This window comes from Gasterosteus aculeatus, chromosome 17, assembly GCF_964276395.1.
Source record: "Gasterosteus aculeatus chromosome 17, fGasAcu3.hap1.1, whole genome shotgun sequence".
NCBI lineage: Eukaryota > Metazoa > Chordata > Actinopteri > Perciformes > Gasterosteidae > Gasterosteus > Gasterosteus aculeatus.
The window spans coordinates 18224762-18247913 of NC_135705.1; the positions used below are offsets into that span (position 1 = coordinate 18224762).

Here is a 23152-nt window from a genome sequence, read left to right on the forward strand (position 1 = left end):
GTCTGAACACCTGTTGAATTTAAGCCCAGCATTCACTCGTTTTGCTCCGTTCTCCATCTCCACCAGCTCGTGAGGAAAACGTAAGTCACTTCTTTAGCTGCTAGATGAACTCTGCTGATGCCAAAATCACCGCTTGGATTGTTGATTGCAGTTGAAGTCATTGGCGTTGATCGCGGTTACCTCTTATTTATTACTATTCCTATTAGCTGTTGAGTGTTTGATCACCAATGAAATGTTGAGGACGAAACCGGCCTCTAGTGGCCGGGATATTGCAAAAGAGGAAGTCAGGCGACAAAGTCCGTAACGGGACTTTCACCCGGGGGAGCGCCGGTGGTGTCCTGCCTGAAACCTGAAACTCTTATTTTGAGTCGTATTTGCGTACCTAACTATCGTAACATCGTTTTCTAATTTCAAGCCAGGAATCATTTCCTAAACTGTGTCTGAAGCATTACAAAAACCAAGTGATGACATCACAAATAACGTCCGTGAGCTGCGAGAGGCAAACAAAGAAGAGCGTTTCTGACCCACAAAACCTCACTTCACTTCTACTTTTAACCCGCAGAGTCTAAAGCCGTTTTGACTCATTTAATTATCCTGTGATTGTACAGAAGAGGTCAGAGTATCTTTTCAAGCCGTGATGTAATCATTACGAGGAAACGGAGGGGTCCGGTCAGCGGTCAGACTCGGGTTTAGGGTTACAGGATCTGGAGCCTCGCACAGAAGCCCATTGTAACAGCTCCGCGGTATCCGAGTGTGGCCTTCTGGAGAATAAACAGACAAAGACAAAGAAGTTATGTGTCTGTTGTTTCTATTTTTAGTGATTGAAAAGGGGCCTTGATTCAGTGTCCCCTGACAAAGACGGGATCCGCCGCTCTCCCTCTTTTGTGCGCGTGCAGTCGTGTGCGACGGCGAAATAGCACACGGCGACTTCAGTACGGAGCAAAAACGCAAGCGCCGCTTTCGGGGAGGACCGCACATCCTGCATCGGATCCGGAAGCCCCGTGCCATTATTTTTGTTTTGGTTCTTGGTAAAAAAAAAAAAAAAAAAAGTTTCCTATTCTAGTCTTGTGGTCCTCCGTTGTCCCGAGTGGAAGCTTTGGTGTGAGCCTTGTGCCAGGCAGGGCAGCAGCTGTCGCAGCCTCACAATAACCACAAAAGCCTCAGTGTGGCATTGACTGAGCCACCTGCCCGCTCTCTCTTTGTCCGCGGTAACACTGTACCCTGTAGCTCTCCTCCATTATCCCCACTCCCATCTCGCCGCCGCTTCAACACCAATACCAATGAGTGACCTATTTTGGTATTGCACTCCAGCGAATGGGAGATCCGTCGTGTTTTACAGCGTGGGAGGAGGGGGGGGGGGGGGGGGGGGGGATGATGGATACGCCGACGGGGTGGTGGTTTACATTCCCAACTTTCTCCTCCCCTTCACCTCTCGTCCCTCACACAATAAACACCATTCTTCTTCCCCTTCCTTTGCATTTACTGCTCTGCATTTAAACAGCAGCTGATATGGTGAGAGCGCAGCGCCTTTACCTTAAATAGCGCTCTGCGCTTTGAACGCGCCCCCCCCCGGAGCCCGCCGTCCGCTCGGTGCCAAGCGGCCTTGCCGGTGCTGGATGCGCGCGTGACGTCATCCGTCTCTGTGCTTCTTTGTGTCCTCAGGAGTATAAAGAGTCCCCCCGCAGCGAGAGGACCTGCCACTCCGAGCGAGGTGAGGACCACCTGAGCAGTGACTCCGAGGGTAGGTGTCCCCGCAGGAGCCGGTGTGTTAGCGACGAGGGGCCCCCGACAGATTCACCTCTAATCACATCTTTCTCCAACGCTCGAACATATGAACGTAGTTACGCACTCACCTAGTAACATTTGTTATCCCGTTATTTATGCAGGTAGTTACTTACTAACTTAGTTACGTAGTAGCATACTAACTGCATAGTTATGTAGTTACTTTGTAGATACATCCGTACTAACATAGCAACTAACACATTTGCTTTCATATGTGCTAATTCAGGTTCATACGTTTTCTATATCCAAAATCCCCAAATTTGCATCAGGAGTTTCAGTATCAGTACACACACAACATCCTCTGTCCCGGGACTCCCACATCGGCACGCGTCGTGATTACTAGGACGACGAGAACAAACGTAAACAGGAGTTGTAATAAGTTCCTTGCGCAGACGACAGGTTAAAAGGTACCAACAGGAATGAAGGGGGGGGGGGGGGCTTGGTTTTACATCATAAAAGCAGCAGTTTGGCAGCGGACTTGTGACTGTAGCCCTTTTTTCCCCTGCAGGTGCGCTGCCCGTCTCGGGCCCAGGCAGCTACGTTGAGGTCCGGCCTCCTCCCTCCTCGGGCCACATCAAGAGGCCCATGAATGCCTTCATGGTTTGGGCCAAGGACGAGCGCAGGAGGATCCTGCAGGCCTTCCCCGACATGCACAACTCCTCCATCAGCAAGATCCTGGGTGAGCCGCTGAGGTCATGGGAGGTCACCAGCAGCCACCTGCTTGACCCACCGGACACACACACACACACACACACACACGTACTGGCCCGAATCCGCTTCCTTGGACCAAACATTTACATTCCATTCCACTATTGTGCTGAGCTTGTTGTTGTTGGGAGCAACAACCCTTCACACAGACACACAAAGAATCTGGACTAATTACACAAGTGTACTGCTAATCATTGTAAAGATGCTTCATCTCAATCTACATCTGCTGTATGTGTGCAGCACACCTTCAACTCAACCAATCACATCTTCTGAGATTCACCCTCATTTGCCAAGACAAAATCATAACAAGGCAACGTATGAAGTTGCCACAATTGCTGGGTAATTATTTTTGCCAGTATTATAATGGTTTAATATATAATCCTTATAACACATTACAATGTCATCATAAGCAGCTCTAAGTGGTCTGGTTGTGTGGACCAGGATCACCAGGAACATTAATGAAAATGTAGCGGCTGTTAGAAAATACACATTTTAATGTAACATTCTAAAGGTTTCAGACTAGATAATAATAAAAATGTTTGACTGACTGTGTGCACTCTCACAGCCCACAGACGGTGGTTAATAATAACCTATAGCCTGTATCTAACAACACGTCGCTGTTACGCTGACGGGCTGGAAACGAAATAAGTGAATAACTCATTTAGTGACTCAATGCTAGAACCCACCTCCTCCACCCTGCACCCCCGCTGTCCTACACCCGCCCCTCTAATGCGTCTGGGCCCTCAGGCTCGCGGTGGAAGGGCATGTCCAACCAGGAGAAGCAGCCCTACTACGAGGAGCAGGCCAGGCTGAGCCGACAGCACCTGGAGCGCTACCCCGACTACAAGTACAAGCCGCGGCCCAAGCGCACGTGCATCGTGGAGGGCCGCAGGCTGCGCGTGGGCGAGTACAAGGCCATGATGAAGAACCGCCGGCAGGAGCAGAGGGCCACCTACACGCACAGGTACGATGAACGCAGGCCGCCTGAGTCCGCGGCAGATCCCCCAGGCGGCTTATTTCCGGGCGGTGCGTCCGTGCCGATGAGCGGCGCCCCTCGCCGTTGTTCCCCTGCTAATTGGCTAACTCGCTAGTTGGAGCCGCTACGAGTGATTTGTTCTTACTGATATTCGTCTGCAGCGTTTTTTTTCCCTTTGCGTCACGGATAAATGTACAGCGTCTTTTAGACTGCTGAATGAATCCTTCATGACGGCCTTGGCCTTCCTTTATGATTTATTTTATTTAAAAGAAATCATAAAGTTATATATATATAAATAAATATTATATATAACACTTTTTTATTACCCATGAGCCTCGGGTACCAAGAGATTCAACCCTAAAGCCAAACTAAGCACCGCCCAGCGAGTCTGTCGCTCTGACAAACACACAAATGCCTTACACCCGTGTCCCCCCCCCCTACCCTCCCCCCCCTCCAGTCAAACAGAACCACAGCAGCTGCACTACCCGCACGCCAACGACCAGTACCCGGGCGGCGCCGGCGCGGTCTCCGTGGCGACCGTGCCCTTTCACCCGGCGCTGCTGGAGCACTACCTGCCGCAGGTCCCCCCTGCACTGCGTCGGGTGGAGGGCCAAGCCACGCCCACTTCCCTGCCCCGGGAGAGGGAGCGCGAGAGGGAGCGCGAGAGGGAGCGCGAGAGGGAGAGGGAGAGGGAGCGCCCCCCGTACAGCGAAGGAGAGGAGAGCGACAGGGGAGAGAGGAGCGAGGGGGAGCTGGTGCTTCTGACGGACTGAAGGGGGGGGGGGGAAGAATGGAAGGGAGGGGTGAGAGGGAAATGGTGCCCCTTAATTGATTGACAGTCAGATGAAAAAGATGGAGGATGGATGGATGGAGGGCGGGCAGGTGGGGGTCTGGCGATCAGAGTTCAGAGGTGCACGTAGTCACTTGTACATTAGTCGTTTTCAGTGAAACGCTGCCCTTCACACACACACACACACACACACACACACACACACACACACACACACACACACACACACAGATAGATCCCTTGTCTCACTCGTTTCCCTTCAGACATTTCACCAGCGACTTTGCGTAGAATACAAAACGTTTTATGGTTCAATCCCTCATGATTGGAGTTCTGCCCCCCACGTCTTGGCACCACGTCGTGGTGTCGGGGAGGCGCCGTTTAAACCTGTTGGACCAGCTGGAGCAGCGGGTCATCGGCGTGCCGGCACTGCTCCCTGCTGGCAATGAAAACACCCGGAGGATGAGGCTTCCGCGCAGCTTTCTTTAACACGAGGTTTCATGGAAGTTGTCGCGTTGCTGCACATTTCAGCAATTCAGTGTTGCATTTTTTTCCTTATTAAAAAAAAATGGTAAAACTGAAGCCAGACTTTTATACCGCGGTACGGTTAAAGCTCCACAAACACTGGATGCTAAACTTCCCATAATGCAACTTTACACTGTGCTACATTTCACCCTCCATTGCTTGTGTTTTTTATATGCCCACTTCTCACCCCTGTTTTTCTGGCTCAGATCTATATTATAAAAAAGTTTGTAATCTCTAGCATCAAGTGAGATAATCCCCTGATGACCTCATTGGGGTCACTTTTCAGACTTTGAGAGCGATCCCGACAGAGAGACAGAAGACATTAAACAGATGTTTTCAGCTAGTTCTCCTTATGACAGTTGAATTTGCCTTATTTCATTGTTCCTCCAACGAAATCATTTTTACGAAGATGTTCACACTGAATCAACGATCTCCCACATCCGCTGTTCTGTTGAGCCGTGCTGTATATGCTGTATTTTTGTGTCTCATCAGTTTCTTCTGCACAACTCGTGGGTTCACCTCAAACACACCCCAATTCTTTATTTTTTATTTTTTATACCTCCATGTTTGCTACTTTGTGTGTTAATTGATTTTTTAAATTCATTTTACTAGCGTGCCAGACCTTGTTTCGAGATGTTGACATTCTGATGTTTCTCTCAAATTTCCTGAAGCTGCACTGGAATTATTTTCATATTTGAAAGGTGATTTTTACTCATCTTTTATTTTCCCGTTCCTCATCCATCGAGACAAAACGATCCCAAATTCCATGTGACAATGGCTGCTACAGAGATATGGAGAAGGTCAACCAACGGTTATGAGCTGCTGACCGCGCTGCCCATAAAACAACGGTTTTGGCTTGAAAGAACCACTGGAGAAACCAAAACCATCCACGAGTTGAAAATGCTCGGTCACGTGACTCACCGGGCTTCCAATTAGTGCCCGGAATTGGAAATCCGTAAAGCAAATCGACCACGACTGTTCTAATGTTTATATAGAACACGGACATGTGTATGTAGACATCGCTGTTTGGTAGTTTTAAGTGACTTCTACGTCGCAAAGTTCCCCCGACTTCCCTCTCCCACATCCAATCAATCACAATCAATCAACAGGGACACAAAATACAACAGAACCCTTCTCCGTGTTCTCGTTCATTGGTAAGCTGTTTCGGAGATGCATTCTTAATCTTTAAAGTTCATATTCCAACTCCATCGCCGACATCCACAACCGTGACACAAAATGTCAACTCAACCAACAACGGATGATATTCAAAGCAATCAGTTTGGAAGCCTTTCTCCCGTCAATGGCGCAGCGTTTAATGTGATGGCCGTAAGAAAACAAAGGCTGTCCTTGCCTCCCCGTTACGTGTTGCCAACCTCATCCAGTTTGGATAATTAGCTCAATCTATTCTCTAAACCGACTAATGACATCCTCCATCGTGCTGCAACGCTCGTGTCATTCAGGTTTGGCGATAAGAGCGTTAGCACTTAGCATAAGCTACTGCGCGTAGCGTATGCTAATATATTACCATTGGCTTTTTTGGAGGCCGTGGCCAGCACTTCTGATGCTCACAGACAGTTTTGGAGTCACTCGATAACCACGTCGACCAATTTGACCGTTTAGCAAAAGCTCAGCGCTCCCGAGTGACAATAGGAACGATGCACCTGCAGCTCAATGGGGACAAAATCCAAACGGCTGTTAAAAAGACCCATTTCAGACATAGCGGCTCAGGCCTTGTCCCAAACAACCGGGTCAGGACCGCGTGGAGATGACGGCTTTTTGTGCACTGAGGTGAATATCAGAGGAAAATGTTTCTTATTTTAGCGGAGACGTGGTGAGGAGTCACCTGTCGATGCCCCTGCTGATGTAAATATAGAAAGAGACTTTATTTTGTTTATAAGAGCCTGTGTAATTTAAAGGTGTGTGTTTCTCTATGTTTTCAGAGTTTTGTGTTGGTTTTTTTCTTGAAAATAAATAAATTGGTTGTGTTAATTGTCTCTGGTATGATTTGTGTTGGAACAACATCTCAGCTGCTTAATTAGCATGTAGTGTAAACTGATTACGGGGTCGCGGGATTTATCTGGCCAGGCTGCCTCCTGGTGTTGACTGAGTCGTCCATTCCGGCACATGCTGAAATACTGTCTGCATGACGAGAGGAAAGTCATTTTGGTTTACGTTTGATCTTCCTAAAGGTGCGTATAAGCAATACAGTGAACAGTACCAAAAGGCACAGTCCCACGGAACGTTTATCAGTCACATTTCTCTCCGCTCTCTGTGTCTCTGTGTGATGCTCTCAGTGCGGTTTTGTCCTTATGCAGCCGCCTCCAAAACCACGAGGACCCGTTCGCCCTCCCGACCACGTTTTGTCCTCGTCAAACAGCGTGGTTAATATCGGCCGTGTCTCAGGCTGCATCATGCGTGCCGTTTTTCTTCATGAATTGATCTTCAGCTTAGGTATCAAACCTACTTGCTTAAATTAAAATAGTTTGGCTTCGTTATAGAATTATTTTTATCCAAAAATGTGTTTTCTCATTCAAATATATAGTGCTTTAGGGATGATGTAGTTTCGTGGGCCAAGGTGGAAGTCACTACCACGGTTACCTCAACAAATATGTTTTCCATGCAGATAAACTGATGTTCTGACACCACATCCATCTTCAGGAATTAACACCTCTTACATATTTTAGGGATGAATGCAATCCGCAGAACCTGCTGATGTGTTTCTCTTTTAATGTATTGATTGTTTTATATCTTGAATGAAAGCTGCTTTGCTATAAACAGTCTATTAACCATTAGAAGCCGTGTGTGTGTGTGTGTGTGACAGCGCAGAACAGATGTGAGTCACCAGCTCACGAGTGTGTGTTTGCAGGACGTCCACCAGCGCATGTCCCCTCCTTCCTTCGTCCCGTTGAGTCACCCGATCCAACAGCACACAAAAAGGAGGCCACGAAAACAGAATTCACAGAATCCCAGAACTTTCTGAGAGCACATCAATCAAAAGCCCAGAGACCATTTATTTAGTACTCTACTCTTTATTACTTACTGACAACTGTTAAATAATTCCTCTCGCCACTCTTACAGAGAAGAGGAGGACTGTACAGTGAGCGTTTCACAGTATTTCTTACAGTATTTACAAGCCTCTCCTTTAGCAGTTGATGAGCACATTTACAAAGTCACATCTGGGAGCGGAGTGCTGCGTCCCTTTAGACGGCGCTACAAAAAGTCAATATCGGCATACAAAGGAAGGAGCGGTTTTCTGTACAGTGATTTTTAAAATGACGTTAGTACACACGCACATAGTTAATCTCAAATGAACTGCAATGCAAACCCTCTGAAGCTTTTGGTGTGATTAGAAAATATTGATAGAACAAAAAATAAAAAAAGTGCGAAATGCAGCGATAGATGCAGTCAATAAATAAACCCTGTTTAAGAAACCGCTTTAGAACCACACGGTCCGTTGGCGGGATTTGCAGAGGTTCTAATTCATTAATATATATTTCAATCAACACGATATCTGTTTTTTTGGGATTATTCTGCGTTTGTTAGCACACTGAATACCATATTTTGTCCAAATCGGTTTTGAATACAGCTAAAAGCTCCCACTCTGATTCAGTCGTTGTCCAGGTGTGTGTGTGTGTGTGTGTGTGTGTGTGTTACATCTTGATGCCTACTGCACATTTGCCGCAGGTTCGTTGATTCATCTAGTGCAGTGAAGTGGGCGTGTACTCTGTGACATCACATGTCAGAAACACTGCTCTTAAACCCGGTGGTGTCATTATTTAAAGACACGTTAATCATTCTGAGAAGGAGCCACGGTGCCTTCAACACTCCGTGTGGTCACCGGCGTCCACGCGGTTCTCGGTGCGAGGATAAGGTCACTTTAAAGTTTTTACGCACTGTGTTACGAGATGATTTGGCTACCAAACGTGCGATATTAACGTAACACCGTGGGAAGGACGAGCAATGGGGCAAAGGGCTGTTACAGTAGCATCCATCTTCTGGGAGAAGAACAACCTCCATTCTGTGTGGAATGTTTTCAGCTCAACACCACAGCGAGAGCTGACCCGTCAAAGAAGGCCCGTGCCAGGCATTGAGGTCCACTCGGGGTCAGGGTCATCGGTGAGGTGGATGGAGAAGGTCATTGAGTGCAAACTGTCCTTTTAACTGTCCCGGCTGAATTCCTACCAGGCGAACAGGATTGTGTGTTCAAGCAGCAGGTTTTCTAATTTGGCTTTTGTCTGAAAATCTAAGAAGATTAACTTAGGGGGCCTCTTGATAAAATCGCACCACTAATGCAGGAGAACATGAGTCATCACATGCGTACCACTTCTGCCAGGCTCCACCCCCTTTCTCCGGCCCGCCGCGCTCGCTCTGCTGCTGCGGCTCACACAGTGAATTATTAAGCCCATCTGTTACATGAGACGAGCGGCGGGGGACAAAAGGTCAGGGCTGGGCGTGTCTGAGGGGGGCGGAGACCCCCACCCCCCCGCGGCGGCGATTTGGAGCCCGGCCTGGAGGGGAGGATACGAGCCGCCGCATGAATGAATGCGTTCTGTTAATGAGAGCAGTCCAATCGGATGGAGACTCGTGTGTTCGGGATCTTTGGGAGGCCAGTCGGACCGACTGGTCAGCGTGAAGGTGTCCAACAGTCCAAGGACGACTATGGACGCTCTCAGCCCAATTTAAGGCAAGCAGAATAAAAAGGGTGCTTGTTAAAAAAAAGGGGCACGTCATCTCAAACGTCACTGTCGGACGCTCAGAGCATCGGACGTAGTGGAGAAGGAGACGGTCCGGGGGGGGTGGGGGGGGTTTTAATGGACCAGTAAATCAAAGTCCTTTTTACCAGTGACGTCATCCAGTCACAAAGCTCTGCATCCGAAGCTCAACTCACAACCTGCTGCCTGCTGCACACGCTCCATCTGACCCCGAGAAATGTCCCATTACAGGACGCAAGGTGCCACTGAGCAGCTCAACGCGTAAAAAACAATCTGAGGGGAGCGAGCAGCGCGAGGAGGGCCTAAGGGGAGGAGGTGTGGGGCGGGCGGGGGGAGGGGGCGGGAGGTCCGTGACGGAGGCCGTGATTTTCCGACTGTCTTGCAACGTCCAAATGGAAAGTTAAACGGAACCATAAAAGTCAAGCGGGTGGAAAACACACACACACACACACACACACACACACACACACACACACACAGTTCAGAGTGGCGTTACACCGGCTCCCCTCTTCTTCTCTTTTACCCAGCAGCCACCTCTGCTCTCCTGCTGCGTATCACTTCAACGTGCAACGAAGCAACGTTCGCTGCAGCCACCTGAGATGTTAAATGATCCGTCTTTACACGAATAAATCAATAGCACACTGAGCTACTCTCCTTGAAGAGCTGTCCTCGTCCTCCGGGAGCTTCTGTCCGCTCGCACACACACAAGTTAGTTTCACATTCCATCTAGCAGCAGTTTGCTGGGAGTGACTACAAGAGGAACTGATGTCAACAGAGAATCATCGAGAGGAAATCCCCCCCCCCCCCGCGGTTTGATGCACAGGTGATTTCTGGAAATTGCTGAGCAGAAAAACTGCAGCAACAAGCAATTAGCATCAAATATGAAAGAAGTAATTTTTAAAAAGCTTTAAAATATCTGCAGACGGGAAATGCTCATCACACACAGCAGGTCACGAGGCCACGGCACCGAGCACACACACACACACACCAGACTCTCCTTCAAGTCTCTCGCCCCACTTTTCTCCTTCATTACCGGCGTATCGCGCACCCTGAATGTCTACGCCTGGTTCGGCTGCACCAAAGAGGGACTGCAAGATGCCAGTGGATATTATAGGCAAGACACACACACACACACACACACACAGACACACACACACACACACACACACACAGACAATCTACGCCTGAGCTGCGCCAGACGAGGAGCTAAGTTGCAGCAACGAAGAATCGGCGGCTCCGAGACGCCGGTGTGCAACGAGCAGAGTTCCCATCGTAGAAAGAAAAAAGAAATCCGGTTCCACCTTCCGGTCTTCGCTGCATCTCCTCATTGTGGGATCTGCAGGGCCATGGCGGCGGGTTTGGTCTCAAAGTACCGGTTGAACCGTAGCACAGCGTACCTGAGCGACAGAAGAGCAGAGACACGTCCAACGTTCAGCCGTTGGTAAACTGGTAAACGTCGTCTTTAGATCAAGTTGATTTATTTGTCCCCTTTTTATTACAGCCAACACCTGGGAGCGCCCATGCAGTGTCCCCCCACGCACACATTGTACCAATCAAATTACAGTAGCAATGTTGTATAAAGTTCACACTTTCTGTAGGGAACAGAGGAAGATAAAGAAAAACAAGATCTTAATAAAGGCAATGAGGTCTTCTATGAAACACTTGAGTGGGTGAAGAACTCGATCCGTTCTGCACGACGGTAAGTTTCAATCGCACTGGCAGACACGTAACCGTAGCAACGGCAGCTTAGTGTACACCGTTAGTAGAGTTAGATGCCACTGGGGGCTGCACAGCAGCGATAGACACTGCGGATACGGTGCGTTTCAGGTGAGATTTGTAGAAAACGTCCCAGACGGACGAGTCAAAAAATGATAAAGCCGCGTTGAAGTTATTAATAACTTAGACACGAAACATGTCTAACAAACAGTAGCGCACGCACTACCTGACAGTAGACGATAATGGCGGTAGTTCAGGGGGATGATCCGTACCTATCTCTGCTGATTGGCTCTCAGAACAACTCGGGTGGAGGAAAAAAAATAACCTGACATAAACAAAAAGTCAAAAATAATCGATATTCACTGGAGCACCAGCCTTTTCTCAGTGAGGGTTTGCGTCCATGCTCTGCCTGAGGTCTACCGCCTCTCTGTGAATTCCTCTAAGACAGTCTGACCACACACACACACACACACACACACACACACACACACACACACACTTACCCCAGGAAGTCAAAGTCGATGGTGGAGTATTTGGCCTGGATCAGCGCCCAGAAGCCCCAAAAGAAGTGAGAAGCCTTGAGAGAGACAATAATCACAGATCAGGGGATGTAAAGTAATACGTAATACACGTGTGTGTGTGTGTGTGTGTGTGTGTGTGTGTGCGCGCGTCCTCACCAGGGCGAACTTATTGACCTGCACGTAGAGCGTCTCCAGCTCCCGCGCGCTGACCTCCTCGCCTTTCTGGCTGAATAGCTTGTACGCCTGCAGGTAGACTCGGAGCCAGTCCATCTGCATCTCCCGGCTCGGGTACAGCCCGTAGTCCAGCTCCGCCATTCCTGAGCACGCACAGGGGCATGAGGAGCTGCGCACGGGCAAACGCTGAGAACGAAAAGGAGAATCCCGCCTGGGCTCCTACAAACCTGCGAACTCGTTGAAGTGGTTGCCGATGTCAAAGGCCTGGTAGTTGTAGCTGGAGTACTCGTAGTCGATGAAGCGGACGTGACCTGAGAGACAAACAGGAGGCCTGGTGAGGGGGAGGGGCCTGTGGCCTGTTCGTGTCGTCTCGCTAAACAGACTTAGCTTTAGTATTCATTGCTTTAACCTCCTGGAGTCCTCAGGCCTCTTATTGTAAGATATATTATATTTCTGTTCCATGTCGAACCATGTAGACCTTCTACCGGCTTCTACCTGATCATACTGGGAAATGCACCCATTTTAGGAACATAACTTACTGATCTCACATTGTATACATGCATTGTTAAATGGCTAAATGGCTTAAATTCAAACTTCTTTTCTTCAAAAACCCTCAAATGAAGAGAACTCCGCGGCGCGTACCGTCTTTCTCGTTGTGGATGATGTTCTTGCAGAGCAGGTCGTTGTGGCAGAGCACCACGGGGGAGCCCAGGGTGGAGAGGTGCTCCTTCATCCACGCCATCTCCTGCTCCAGCACCGCCTTGCTGGGAACCTCCTGCTGGATTCTGGACCCAAAACACACGGATAGAAGTGAGCTTTATCCGTGCATCCATCCGAGGACACACGTGAAGGGAAAGCTAAATAAAATGAGTTTTCAGGCGAATGATTAGCGGTTTGTTTACTTTATGGACATATGGCCCCCGCGTGTGACGTGCGTTTGGCCCCCGGATGGAGAAAGGGTTAAGTGGCTGCGCTCACGTCTCAGCTGACCAGACTGCCGTGCAGCGGAGACATCTGTGCCAACTGTAATGAGCTTATGGGGCTTAATCTAAAGTCAGCCTGGCGGGAAGGCAGAGTAACACACGCAGCCAATAAACAGGCCCGACGCGCGTGCAAAGAAACGCGACAAGCGTGTGCCGTCGTGGACCAGGTCGCTGCGGCCGTCTGCGTAACCAAGGAGGAGAGCTGGGTGCCCCGATGCAGCGAGCTGAGCAAACATCGGCCGGCCCGCTGCATGCCTCGGCCTCCACCATCCTGTCCGCTGTTATTGTTCCAGTTATATAAGCCACACGCTGGACTTAATCTAATCACCAGAACAAAGATATCAGCTGGGACCGGGCTGCCGGCCAGGTTACGAAACGCTCCACCTCGGCCGGCTCCGGGGGTCCCACCGGCAAGACGGGTCGGACTGAACTCCTCCTCTTCTTCTTTCCCAGAAGAATGCATGCGTTCGCAACGAGGGGGGGGACAATTGTACACGTGAAAGAATACTTGAAGAAAGTCATGTTGAAGAAAACCTGACTTTCTTGGGAGGTGGGGGTGGCGCATGGGGAGGGAGGGGGAAAAAGCAGATCAAGTTGTGTGTCTCACCTGACGTTGGATGCTTGGTCGGTGAACTCCGTGGCCACGAGGGAGAAGTACCTGCGCATCTTGATCCAGAGGTTGGGTTTGGGGATGCAGCCGTTGTGTGCGTGGATGGCGTGGATACGCGCCATCTCCCCGGCTATCAGCCTGAGGGGGGGGGGGGGGGGGGGGTACAGGAGAACGAGGTCATCGCTGGGACCAGACTTAAGACCAACACAGGATAGCCAGTGGGTACTGCGGCAGCAGAGTAGTTAGTGTCAACATCCTGAGCAACAATGGCCGATGCTACCCCCCCCCCCCCCCCAGCTAAAGTCTAAATGCGAGACGCTGCGTAACTCCACCTGCGCAAGGAGGGATCCCGGACGTCCTGCGTCCCGAGAGCGTCCCCCTGCATGAACTCGTAGCAGATGCCGTTCAGAAAGGTGCAGTAGAGGCGAGGGGCACAACCGTTGGCGTGCAGCACCTAGAGGCACGAAACAAGAACAAAGTATCAGACGGGAGGAACCATTCAGAGGCGCTTTGCATTCCTGCAGCAGAGCGCGATCCTTCACGCTACCTGAAAGCTTTTCAGCTCGTTGTCTCGGTCCACAATCAGCTCGGTCTTGTGGCCGTACACCCGGACCAGCACCACGTCCTCTGGACTGTCCTCCACGTAGCAGCCCACCAGCTTGTTGGTGGTGCCGTCGGTGAAGAGCTGGAGGAGGAGGAGGAGAAAGCGTGAGAGGAGCCGTCTTCAATTGGTCCTCTGATGCCACGTCTTCTCCTCAGCGCGCAGATCAGACAAATGTCCTCACGCTGTGGGACACCTAACGGAACACCTGAGCCGTCGGGACCACGCAGCGCTGCATCCATGCGAAGCAGTTTTCCTTTCATCCTTAGGATTTGTTTCATGCAATTAAAAACGCATGTTATTTGACATTTGATGGTATTAATATTATTTATTAACTAGAGGTTCCCTCTGCCCTTATAGCACACACAGAACCCCTCCCACTCATCTGCAGGGGGGTGTCCGACGCGTCAACAAGTCAAGTCAAACGTCTCTTTCAAAAAAGAAGCGCAAGCTAAAAAAAACCCACCTTTGTGTCTAAAGCTCAGCCATTAAATATCCGCGTGACAAACATCACTGCAGAGGACCGTCCCCCTGCAGCCGGGACAATAACAACATACACGCCGCCCGCCCGCGCAGCCCAGACGCTCACTCACACATATCTGGCATTCCACGCGTGGTTGACCACAAAGATGGGCGCGCAGGCATCCCTGTTATGGCTACACGCGCCCCATCGACCGCCACATGACATGATCCCTCCTCGCCACCGCACAATGCGCCGCTAAGGCCGCCGATCAATACGTGGACGGGCGGGGTTAAGCTTATGCCCAGACGGAGGTAAACAGTCGGCCGATTGGGCCAACGCTTCATTCTTTAGCGGCTCTTCCTCTCGCCGCCGGGCCGCTGGGGCCCCTGAGGCACGGCGGGCGCGAGGACGCCGTCGCTCTGTTGCCGTTGGCGCGCTCTGCTGTTTTCTTGACCTGAGACAGAGAGCGGTGTGTTCAGTGACGGTCTTCCTGCCCAGGTGGCAGGGTGGTGGTGGTGGTGGAGGGAATCAGGGGTTTCCCCATAAAAACAGCCCGCCCCAATTTAACCCAATAACACATTTTTGTTTCACATCATCTCCTAAATCTCCTCACTCCTTTCCTCGCCCTGACCTTGAGTGAACATGTCGACGATTGTGCAGCTGCTCCGTAACTGTGATAGTTTGCGCCAGTGATGTTTTCATAGTGACTTAAACTCTGTGTGTGTGTGTGTGTGTGTGTGTGTGTGTGTGTGTTTGTTTGCCCAATAGACGTTTTCTACATTTGTTGATGCACAGCAGGGAGAACAAGTATTTGATACACTGCAGAGTTTGCAGGTTTTCCCTCCTGCAAAGCATGTGGGAGTCATAGTAATTTGTACCCTACTTTTCAACTGTGAGCGACGGAATCTAAAACAAATCCGGAAAATCTCATCCGGACCTTTGACACCTCAGTCATTCTGCTGGCTTCATTCAGGAATCATTCATTTGGGTGATGTGGTCCTCTACAAAACATCTCCAGCAGCCCATAAAGTGACGTTACATCACCAGTCCGCCATCACAGAACATGGGAAGTGAGTCCATCCACGTCACAACCAAATTATCCAAATTTGTGACGCCCTGTTATCGCTGCCGTATTGATTTATTACATGTGGAGTTTATGCAAACTAATCGTGCTCTTTAATATTAAACGGAAGGGATGAAATGATCAAGTGAATGAGCTACTTTGGGGAAAAAGATTTGGATCAGAATCAGGGGGCAACTAAAGCCTTTTAGCCATCATTTTAAGGAATATTTATTATTATATAATATGTTAATAATAAATTACAAGTAGTATAGGTTTTGCACTGTTTTCTTTGCTAAGCTAGTAAAGTCGCTAGTATGAAGGTCCAACAATTATTTGTTTAAATATTTTAAATGCATATTTCATACAATTGCATGGAGAGTATAATCCATTTCATGTGTCTTTTTCACACAGAGAAATGAAGGTTACATGTAAAGAAATAGTACATGCATGTCCAGTGAAGTGGCCTCTATATAAATGGATGTTAAAACATAGTAATGGACTTAACACCGAGCCAATGTCCTCCTGTCATTTTTGCAGAAGTGTAAAAGCTGCTGTGAACTGACGCCAAGTTGCACTGCCGGCCGACACGAACCGCGTCTCCGTCCGACACCGACCCGCCTGACAGAGACAGCGGGCGGGCGGAACAGAGAAGCGGGACTACGGTCTCCGCGAGGTCTTCCCGCCGCACCGCCGCGTCGCACCGGCAGCCCGAGCGTCGCGTCGCCCGCACGGCGCCGCCCGTGACTCGGCTCTCGCGCTGTGGTTTTTGGCGAGTCGTCCGCTGGTAGCCGGCGGGTGGTGGTGGTGGTGGTGGTGGTGTTTCCGCGGCCCTCCTCCCGGCGGCGCCCTCTGACGCCGCGGAGCTGTCAACCCGAAGCTAGCCTAGCATGCTACGCGCGGCTAGCCGCGCCCGGTGACGTTACCTTGGTCTTGACGTCGCTCGTGTCCCACGCCGGCCTCAGCACCTTGATGAGCTTCATCGCTCCCGCCGTCACGTCGTGCTCGTCCACAAAAATGGGGATTTTTCTAATGAGCGGAGACCCAACAGGCACGTGTATCTGCGTCTCCATCCCGCAGCCGCTCCTCTTCGACGTGAACCTGCGAGCCCTTCGCGAATACTTCTAGAAAACGCAGCATGCGAGTGCTGCTTCGCTTTATAGAGTCGCGTGAATGCTGATGCGTTTGGCTGAAAGCGTGAAGTTCGGCTGGGTGGATGTATCTCGCTCGGTGGTTGCGGGCCGGTTCGGTGAAGCTGCCGCTGTGGAGGCTCGTCGCCGGGTTTCTTGGGGGCAGTCAGCCGGCTGGACCGTCTCCCCTACTTGGCTCCGCCCCCCCCGGGATCATCCGATGGTGGAGGCGCACCGCGGCCGAGCGCGTGCTTTCCTCCGAGTCTGCACGAGTGGAGCCGGAATCAGCCGAATACGATGTAGCGTGACATGGGTCATAACGTTAATGCTCTTCCAGGGGGACCTTGTATTTATTTTTTTATTTATTTCAGAAGAATAAAGGAGTATTAAGTTTCCTATATCATAACGATTAAGTAATGTATTTAGAATTTAGCTGTGTTTAATTAACAGCTTCTCTTTATAAATACACTATATTTATTATAACAATTTCCCATTAGCAATGTCTCATGTCGCACCTCCTGTCTTCCCCTGTTGCTCTTCCTCCAGTGCAGCTTGTTTTAAAGAGAGATTTTATACAACCAGTTTTAGCACCACAGGACCAAGGTCCTCCACAGAAACATCTTCTTCCCCTCATAAAGTCCGTCGCCCACTGACCGAAACATTTTCATGGAGAAACTCCATTCCAATACATACGTATCTTTTGCTTGTACATTTGTATCTTATTTTATTCTTCTTATTCGTCTCCTTTTATGGCACACTCCATTAAGACAAATTCCTGTAGTGTGTAACATACGGGGCAATAACAACGTACAACGCCGAGAGCGGACTGATTCACGGGAATGGGAGAACGGTCATTTCGGCACAGCGGCTGATTTGATGACGTCACCGCGTCAGCTGGTCTTGCTAGTGAGTAAACCATGTGAGGGTTAGATGAGTGAATTATTATCGCAGTACATTAAAATACAGCAGCTGGATGTCACCCAACCATGACAGGTGTGTATCTTATTATTATTCATATTGGACGGAAGAAACACATAAAACGCTACCGAGGTAAACATTTAATTCAGGGCTGTTGTACTACATCACACTGCATTAGCTTTATAAAGCGTTCATAAAGTAAAGAGGAGGTTTAAAACAGTAGCAACAATTGAACAGTTATTACTTTAAGGGATGGGGCTATATGCCACATACACACCTACTGTTTTGTCTTCTTGTTACTCAAACATCAAGGGGACGGTAATGTCCTCAAATACACTCACGCTGTGACTAACGGTGACTAACTCATTTATGTTGCAACCTTGTTAATAAAGTAATACTTTGGACCTTATGTCGTCTGCATGACTCAGCACTGTAACAACACATGAAGGCACCTAAGACGCTTCTTCAGTCCATCTTCAGAGAAGTAGTTTGTCCATAGTCCGCTGCAGAGTGACGTCACTAACACGCGTCTCCCGTCGCATGGGAGCCGCGTAGCTTGGTCAAAGGGGAGTCGGATTCCCTAAAACACCGCGGTTTTCCTTTCCTAACTCCTCGTGAATTCTCCTAACCGTCTTTCCTTGAGCCCGTGACGTTTTCCACGCAGCTCACGGAATAGTATTTAGGAATTTACGGTATGAGGTATGAGGTCTTGTCTTTGTTTGACAATTCGAATCCGGCCACGATCTGCGTTTCTCGTGAACGGCCCGAACGAAACGTCGCCATTTAAATGTTGCAAGGAACTGTGCGATGGAATTATCTCCTTTCCTTTCGTGCTTCCTATACTAAAGGAGCTACGTAAGGACGCATTGAAGCTCCTTTCCTCAGCACTAGACAACTTAAAGAGCTCTCATCACGTCGGCCGGGCAGATACTTCCGTCTAGGGGAGGAACCTTCCTCAGCAAGAAGGACGAATCGAGCCTAGAACGCGAACAGCTGATGACGTTTCACGAGAACACACGTGGTACCGAGGTAGCCGCATACGTACGTCTGTGGTCAGTGGGCCGACGTGACCTTGTCAAACAGAAAGCTAAGCTTAATTACGTAGCATCCCGTCATGACGTAATCATGTCTGTATGTTAGTGCGCCTGCAGGTGTCGAGCTTCACTTTAAATGGTACAGTGTCATGTGAATATGAGGTGTTTATACAGAATACATAATAATAACATGTAACTGTGGCGTCATGATGAGGTTATTGGCTTATTCAAGTGTGGTAGACGGCACAGAAGGCCGAGGTAGAAAATGTACTGTCTCCCGCTGTCTTCCAGATGTCTTACGTGAGGACAAGGACAATTCCCCTTCTGTACCTGCTGGAATGAGCAGCTGTCTTCAGGTCAAAGTGCGTTTTGAAAGCAGCGTACTAAATGTACTACTGGAATTACTATACAAGTAAAATAATACTACGGAACTGCATATCCTGGTCTGTTACAATGGTATCAACGTGTACTAGAGATACAATTACATGAGATAAGATTCATGAATTCCAAATGGAAAATACCACAAGACACTGACCAGGCAAAGATACAATGAAGGCAAAAATAATCCAAACTTAAGAGAGCTGAATAATGAATTATTAATCAAATCAAATAAATAACAGTAGAGTAAGTACAAAAAATAGACACTAGAAATAATAATAGAAATAAGAAAGTTGTGAAGACAATCCAGTAGCATGTAGGCCGGTGTACATAAATATGCTTTGTGTATTAATGTAGAATACAGTGTGTGCATGATGCCGGACCTCAGCCAAAAGCGCCTGAATTCAACCAATAAGAACATTTTGATTGTAAGTCATTGTAATTGTCCAGAGACAAAAAAAATAGAAATGAAATTGGTTCAAATACTTAATTCAACTACTGTTGGGTAACCTTTGCACGGGCATCTACAATAGCAAAAGAAAAGAATAGAGCCACGGGACAAATAACAAAAGTGAAAAGACCAAACTGAGCAGACGGACAGCCGGGTGACCTGCAGCCAACAGGCGGTAACAGCTCTCAGGCAGACGGTGGCAGTAGAGTGAATACAAATGTCTCCGTGGTGCAAACGGGTGGGACAGGTTACCCTGAGGAATGGTCCTCCGTTACAACACTGTAGCCTAAAGATCCCCTTTTTTACATACCAGGTGCCCGTGTGGACTCTTTGGTTACCAGTCGTCTGCTCTTTCTATATGAGTTAAACATTCTGAAAGATGGGCAGGACAACGCATCTAATCTTTGATCTGTGCAGTCAATATGTCTTCCATGAACTTGCTCCACCGGGTGTAACAATGAGAGAAACAACCAGGGGACGTCCGGCCACATTAAATCTGCTCAAACTTGTTGCCCATATTGCTGAAGGCAAACCTCCGTGTGTATGTATTTGTGTGTGTGTGTGTGTGTGTGTGTGTGTGTGTGTGTGTAAGCAGGTCCACAGGAAGTTTGGGGTATTTTGTTTGTCTTCATTTTAATTAGTTACTGTGTCTGGGAGTTTGTCGTTACATTTTAATGGATGATTGTGTTTTTTCTCTGCTACAAGTGGGTCGAATTTATTAATCCTTGTGTTACTCTATATTTTAATGTAAAGCCCATTGAGTTTACTTGTGTATATATTCCTTGTATGTCTGACATATTATGGCAATAAATGTTTCCTGATTTAAACATCTGCACACTCCGCGGTCAATATGTTGATGCAGTTTATAATTATATGCAATGATTTCATACATATTGTATTATAGTGAATTTAACTCGAGACACTGTTCACCAGAATGCTGAGACAAATTCCTTGTTTGAAAACTCACTTGATCATCACCTCGTTTCAGACTCTGATTCAAACAAAGAAACAAGTGATCTGTGTCTTCCCGGTGTCACTGGTCCTTAATAGAATTTACATCTTTGCACACTGTACTGCTGCACCCCAAAGCATGCAAATATAAAACATATTGTTAAAATACCTGGGTGTTATCTCTGTCAGCTCACACAGTGCCGTCACAGGCCCCCGACTAAACCTCTGGCTATCGGCCCCGGAGATCTCCACCTTCCCCCAAACACAATGGAACTGCACGGCACTCGGCCCGTGGTGCTCAAAACGGCCTCTCGCGTCCTGCAGGTTCTACGGAGGACAGTGTTGTGGATGTGCAAACGGCGAGGAGCGCTTCATTCGTTCGTGCCCCTGTTTCTCAAACGCCTAAGCTTTGCACTGCTTTTGGGAGTGACTGGGAGTCTTACAGCGCACGGCGGGATGCGTCGGTGTGCACAGTCACGCCCGGGCACTGTGTGAATCTACCTGTAGCCACACGCCTCGCCTGCTCTCCCTTCAACGTCACCCAGGCTCTTTCCTCCGGCTCTCAGGAATGCGGTTGGTGAATTGCGTGTGTTTGTGTGTCTGTCTGTAAGGAGTAAATGGCTGAAGGTGAATTGCGTGTACATGCATCTTACCTCGCACACAGCGGGACGGTTCAAAGGTGCACCGCTGATCCTTGTAAATCTCAGGAATGGGGAAACGTTGACATTGAGTGCTGTTTACAGTGTGACACACACACACACACACACACAGATAATGAATGACATCTTCCTTGAAAGAGTAATCGGCCTCTTTCCAAAAACCTAATTTCTCACGTCAAGCTCCTTGTCGACACTCTCCCCATCCATCACACGTTGTGCGATTGGAAATGAACTGGGGCTGTTTGCTTTTACACGCAGCACTTGCACAGACTCGAGAGGACGGCGCGGATTGGGTTCAAAGGTCGGCAGATGTGGCTGAACGTTGTGTTCAGTTCATGATCAAACTTAGCAAGCAGTAGAATGAGAGGCCACTGAAGGACGTCTGACCATCTGGTCGGTTTAGCGGTCGGTGGACTTTGTTGTCAAATGTCCATTGTTGGTTTCTTGTTGTCATCTGTTGTCAACACCGTGTCCACAGTGACAGTCTGTAAATCAAGGTCACACTCGGTACTGTGGCAAGGCGTCATCATGCTAAAAGCATTGAAAAGAAGCTAGAATGATTCTTTTTACATGAGTCGCCGTTGTTCAAATGAAAATAAGTAACATTAACACGTTGAACTTTAACTCCATCTAAAGACTTTGTCCAGCACAAACACAACTTTGTAGTCTATTTCTGATTTGGTCCTGAAGACCAAAGACACCAGAAACAGTTTTGTGTACTTTTCGATGTGTGTGTGTGTGTGTGTGTGTGTGTGTGTGTAGGGCCCCTGCTTGTGGCTGGTTGGATTCCATCGCCCGGTCGGTCTCCGGCTTGTGAGTGCCTGTGAGTCGAGAGTCTTTAGGATTCTCTGTGGGGTGTGTTATAATAATCCCACGGTTGGGACTCCTCATACTCTATAATCACACCTGAGCACACATAGTGGTGAGATCACGAGAGCACTTCAAGCCAATGGGCTGCCGATTGTTCATCCTGTGACAAAAAAAAAGGGAAAAAAAGTTTACACGTTCAAGAACGCAGAGCGGCTCCGAAAAATCACTGTTCTGCACAAGTATGAAGCAAAAGTACAGTGAAGAGGTATTTTTCCATTGCTTGTACACCTTAAAGTCTTAAACTATCAGCCTCACAATTGGTAAACCGCTTCTCAGAGTATGAAAATAACTTAAGTGCCACTTTGCATCTCGAGATACTAAATCAATGGATTATATCTACTTGCAAGGAGTTGATAACCCAAAAGACTCGTTATCCCTCAGCATGTTCCCCACTTTTGGTTTAAAAGCTATTGCATCATTAAGAAATAACTTTTGGCGGTTTTGTTCGTCGGCTGCCAGCAGGTTTCCAGCAGGTTTCTTACAGGATTTGATCATTTCTGTGACTCCTGATGAATCTGTTGTGATTGGACCCAAACTTCATACGAAAAGCTATGAAAAGCTTCATAAAAAATCAATTAATAAAGCAAGAGAGCAAACTTAAGGTCGATGTGTGTGACCTCACCACATCGTTGAAGGGGTTTCAACCGGGCCGAACCCACGGTGAACTGACTCGGCGTATCGGTCAGCGTCACCACTGCAAACAGGTGCTAAGTGTGTGTGTGTGTGTGTGTGTGGCTCTATTTGTCTTTGTGTTGACCCCCTTTAAGAGGAGCATATGGCCGCCAACACAAAGGCTGAACCGCCTCACTTCTCCTCTCAAAGGTGAACGAGGGGACACACTTGGGCATGCATGAGCACAGACACACACACACACACACACACACACACACACACACACACAGAGCTCCATTCCATACCCCCCCCCACCCTCTTTATTTACCACTTCCCATCCTTTCATTTTCAGGTCAGGTCCTTTCACCCCGAGCAGGCGGCAGCTGGAGGACTGAGCTCTCAGAGGGAGGAACCCGGCAGACGGACGGAGGGGAATCATGCTGAGCCGTAGTTGCCCCCCCTCACCCCGCACCCCTCACCCACATATATATGTTGGAGGAACAAAGAGCTTTAACCCGCATCCAAACACTT

General features: G+C 48.7%; 2 protein-coding genes across 12 annotated transcripts in view; one reads left to right on the top strand and one right to left on the bottom strand.

The window, feature by feature from the left end:
• sox13 (SRY-box transcription factor 13) overlaps window positions 1-6767 on the top strand; it is a 37246-nt gene extending 30479 nt beyond the window's left edge. For 10 of the 11 annotated variants that reach the window (XM_078091669.1, XM_078091671.1, XM_078091674.1 and 7 more), the window contains 4 exons: window positions 1663-1741; window positions 2291-2461; window positions 3238-3454; window positions 3924-6767. In XM_078091669.1, coding sequence (XP_077947795.1) covers window positions 1663-1741; window positions 2291-2461; window positions 3238-3454; window positions 3924-4239 — 783 coding nt within the window. In that variant the 3' untranslated portion in view covers window positions 4240-6767. The remainder of the gene's footprint in view (window positions 1-1662; window positions 1742-2290; window positions 2462-3237; window positions 3455-3923) is intronic. The other variant, XM_078091668.1, reaches the window with a different exon arrangement.
• A 1020-nt stretch (window positions 6768-7787) lies between these two features.
• etnk2 (ethanolamine kinase 2) lies at window positions 7788-17014 on the bottom strand. The gene is made up of 9 exons (XM_040204524.2): window positions 16545-17014; window positions 14042-14179; window positions 13827-13948; window positions 13492-13632; window positions 12544-12686; window positions 12129-12212; window positions 11884-12044; window positions 11710-11783; window positions 7788-10887 (listed from the first exon to the last, which is right to left on the bottom strand). The coding sequence occupies exons 1-9, from the start codon at window positions 16689-16691 to the stop codon at window positions 10815-10817; spliced, it is 1083 nt and encodes a 360-aa protein (XP_040060458.1). The 5' UTR covers window positions 16692-17014; the 3' UTR covers window positions 7788-10814.
• Window positions 17015-23152: the final 6138 nt, after the last annotated feature.

Excerpts from the sequence above, each read along its gene's own strand:
- etnk2 (XM_040204524.2), bottom strand. The coding sequence starts at position 16,691 with ATGGAGACGCAGATACACGTGCCTGTTGGGTCTCCGCTCATTAGAAAA. Across the intron at positions 11,784-11,883 it reads AGGTCAATAAGTTCGCCCTG|GCTTCTCACTTCTTTTGGGG; the intron begins GTGAGGACGCGC and ends GTCTCTCTCAAG. Across the intron at positions 10,888-11,709 it reads ATCGACTTTGACTTCCTGGG|GTACGCTGTGCTACGGTTCA; the intron begins GTAAGTGTGTGT and ends TCTGTCGCTCAG.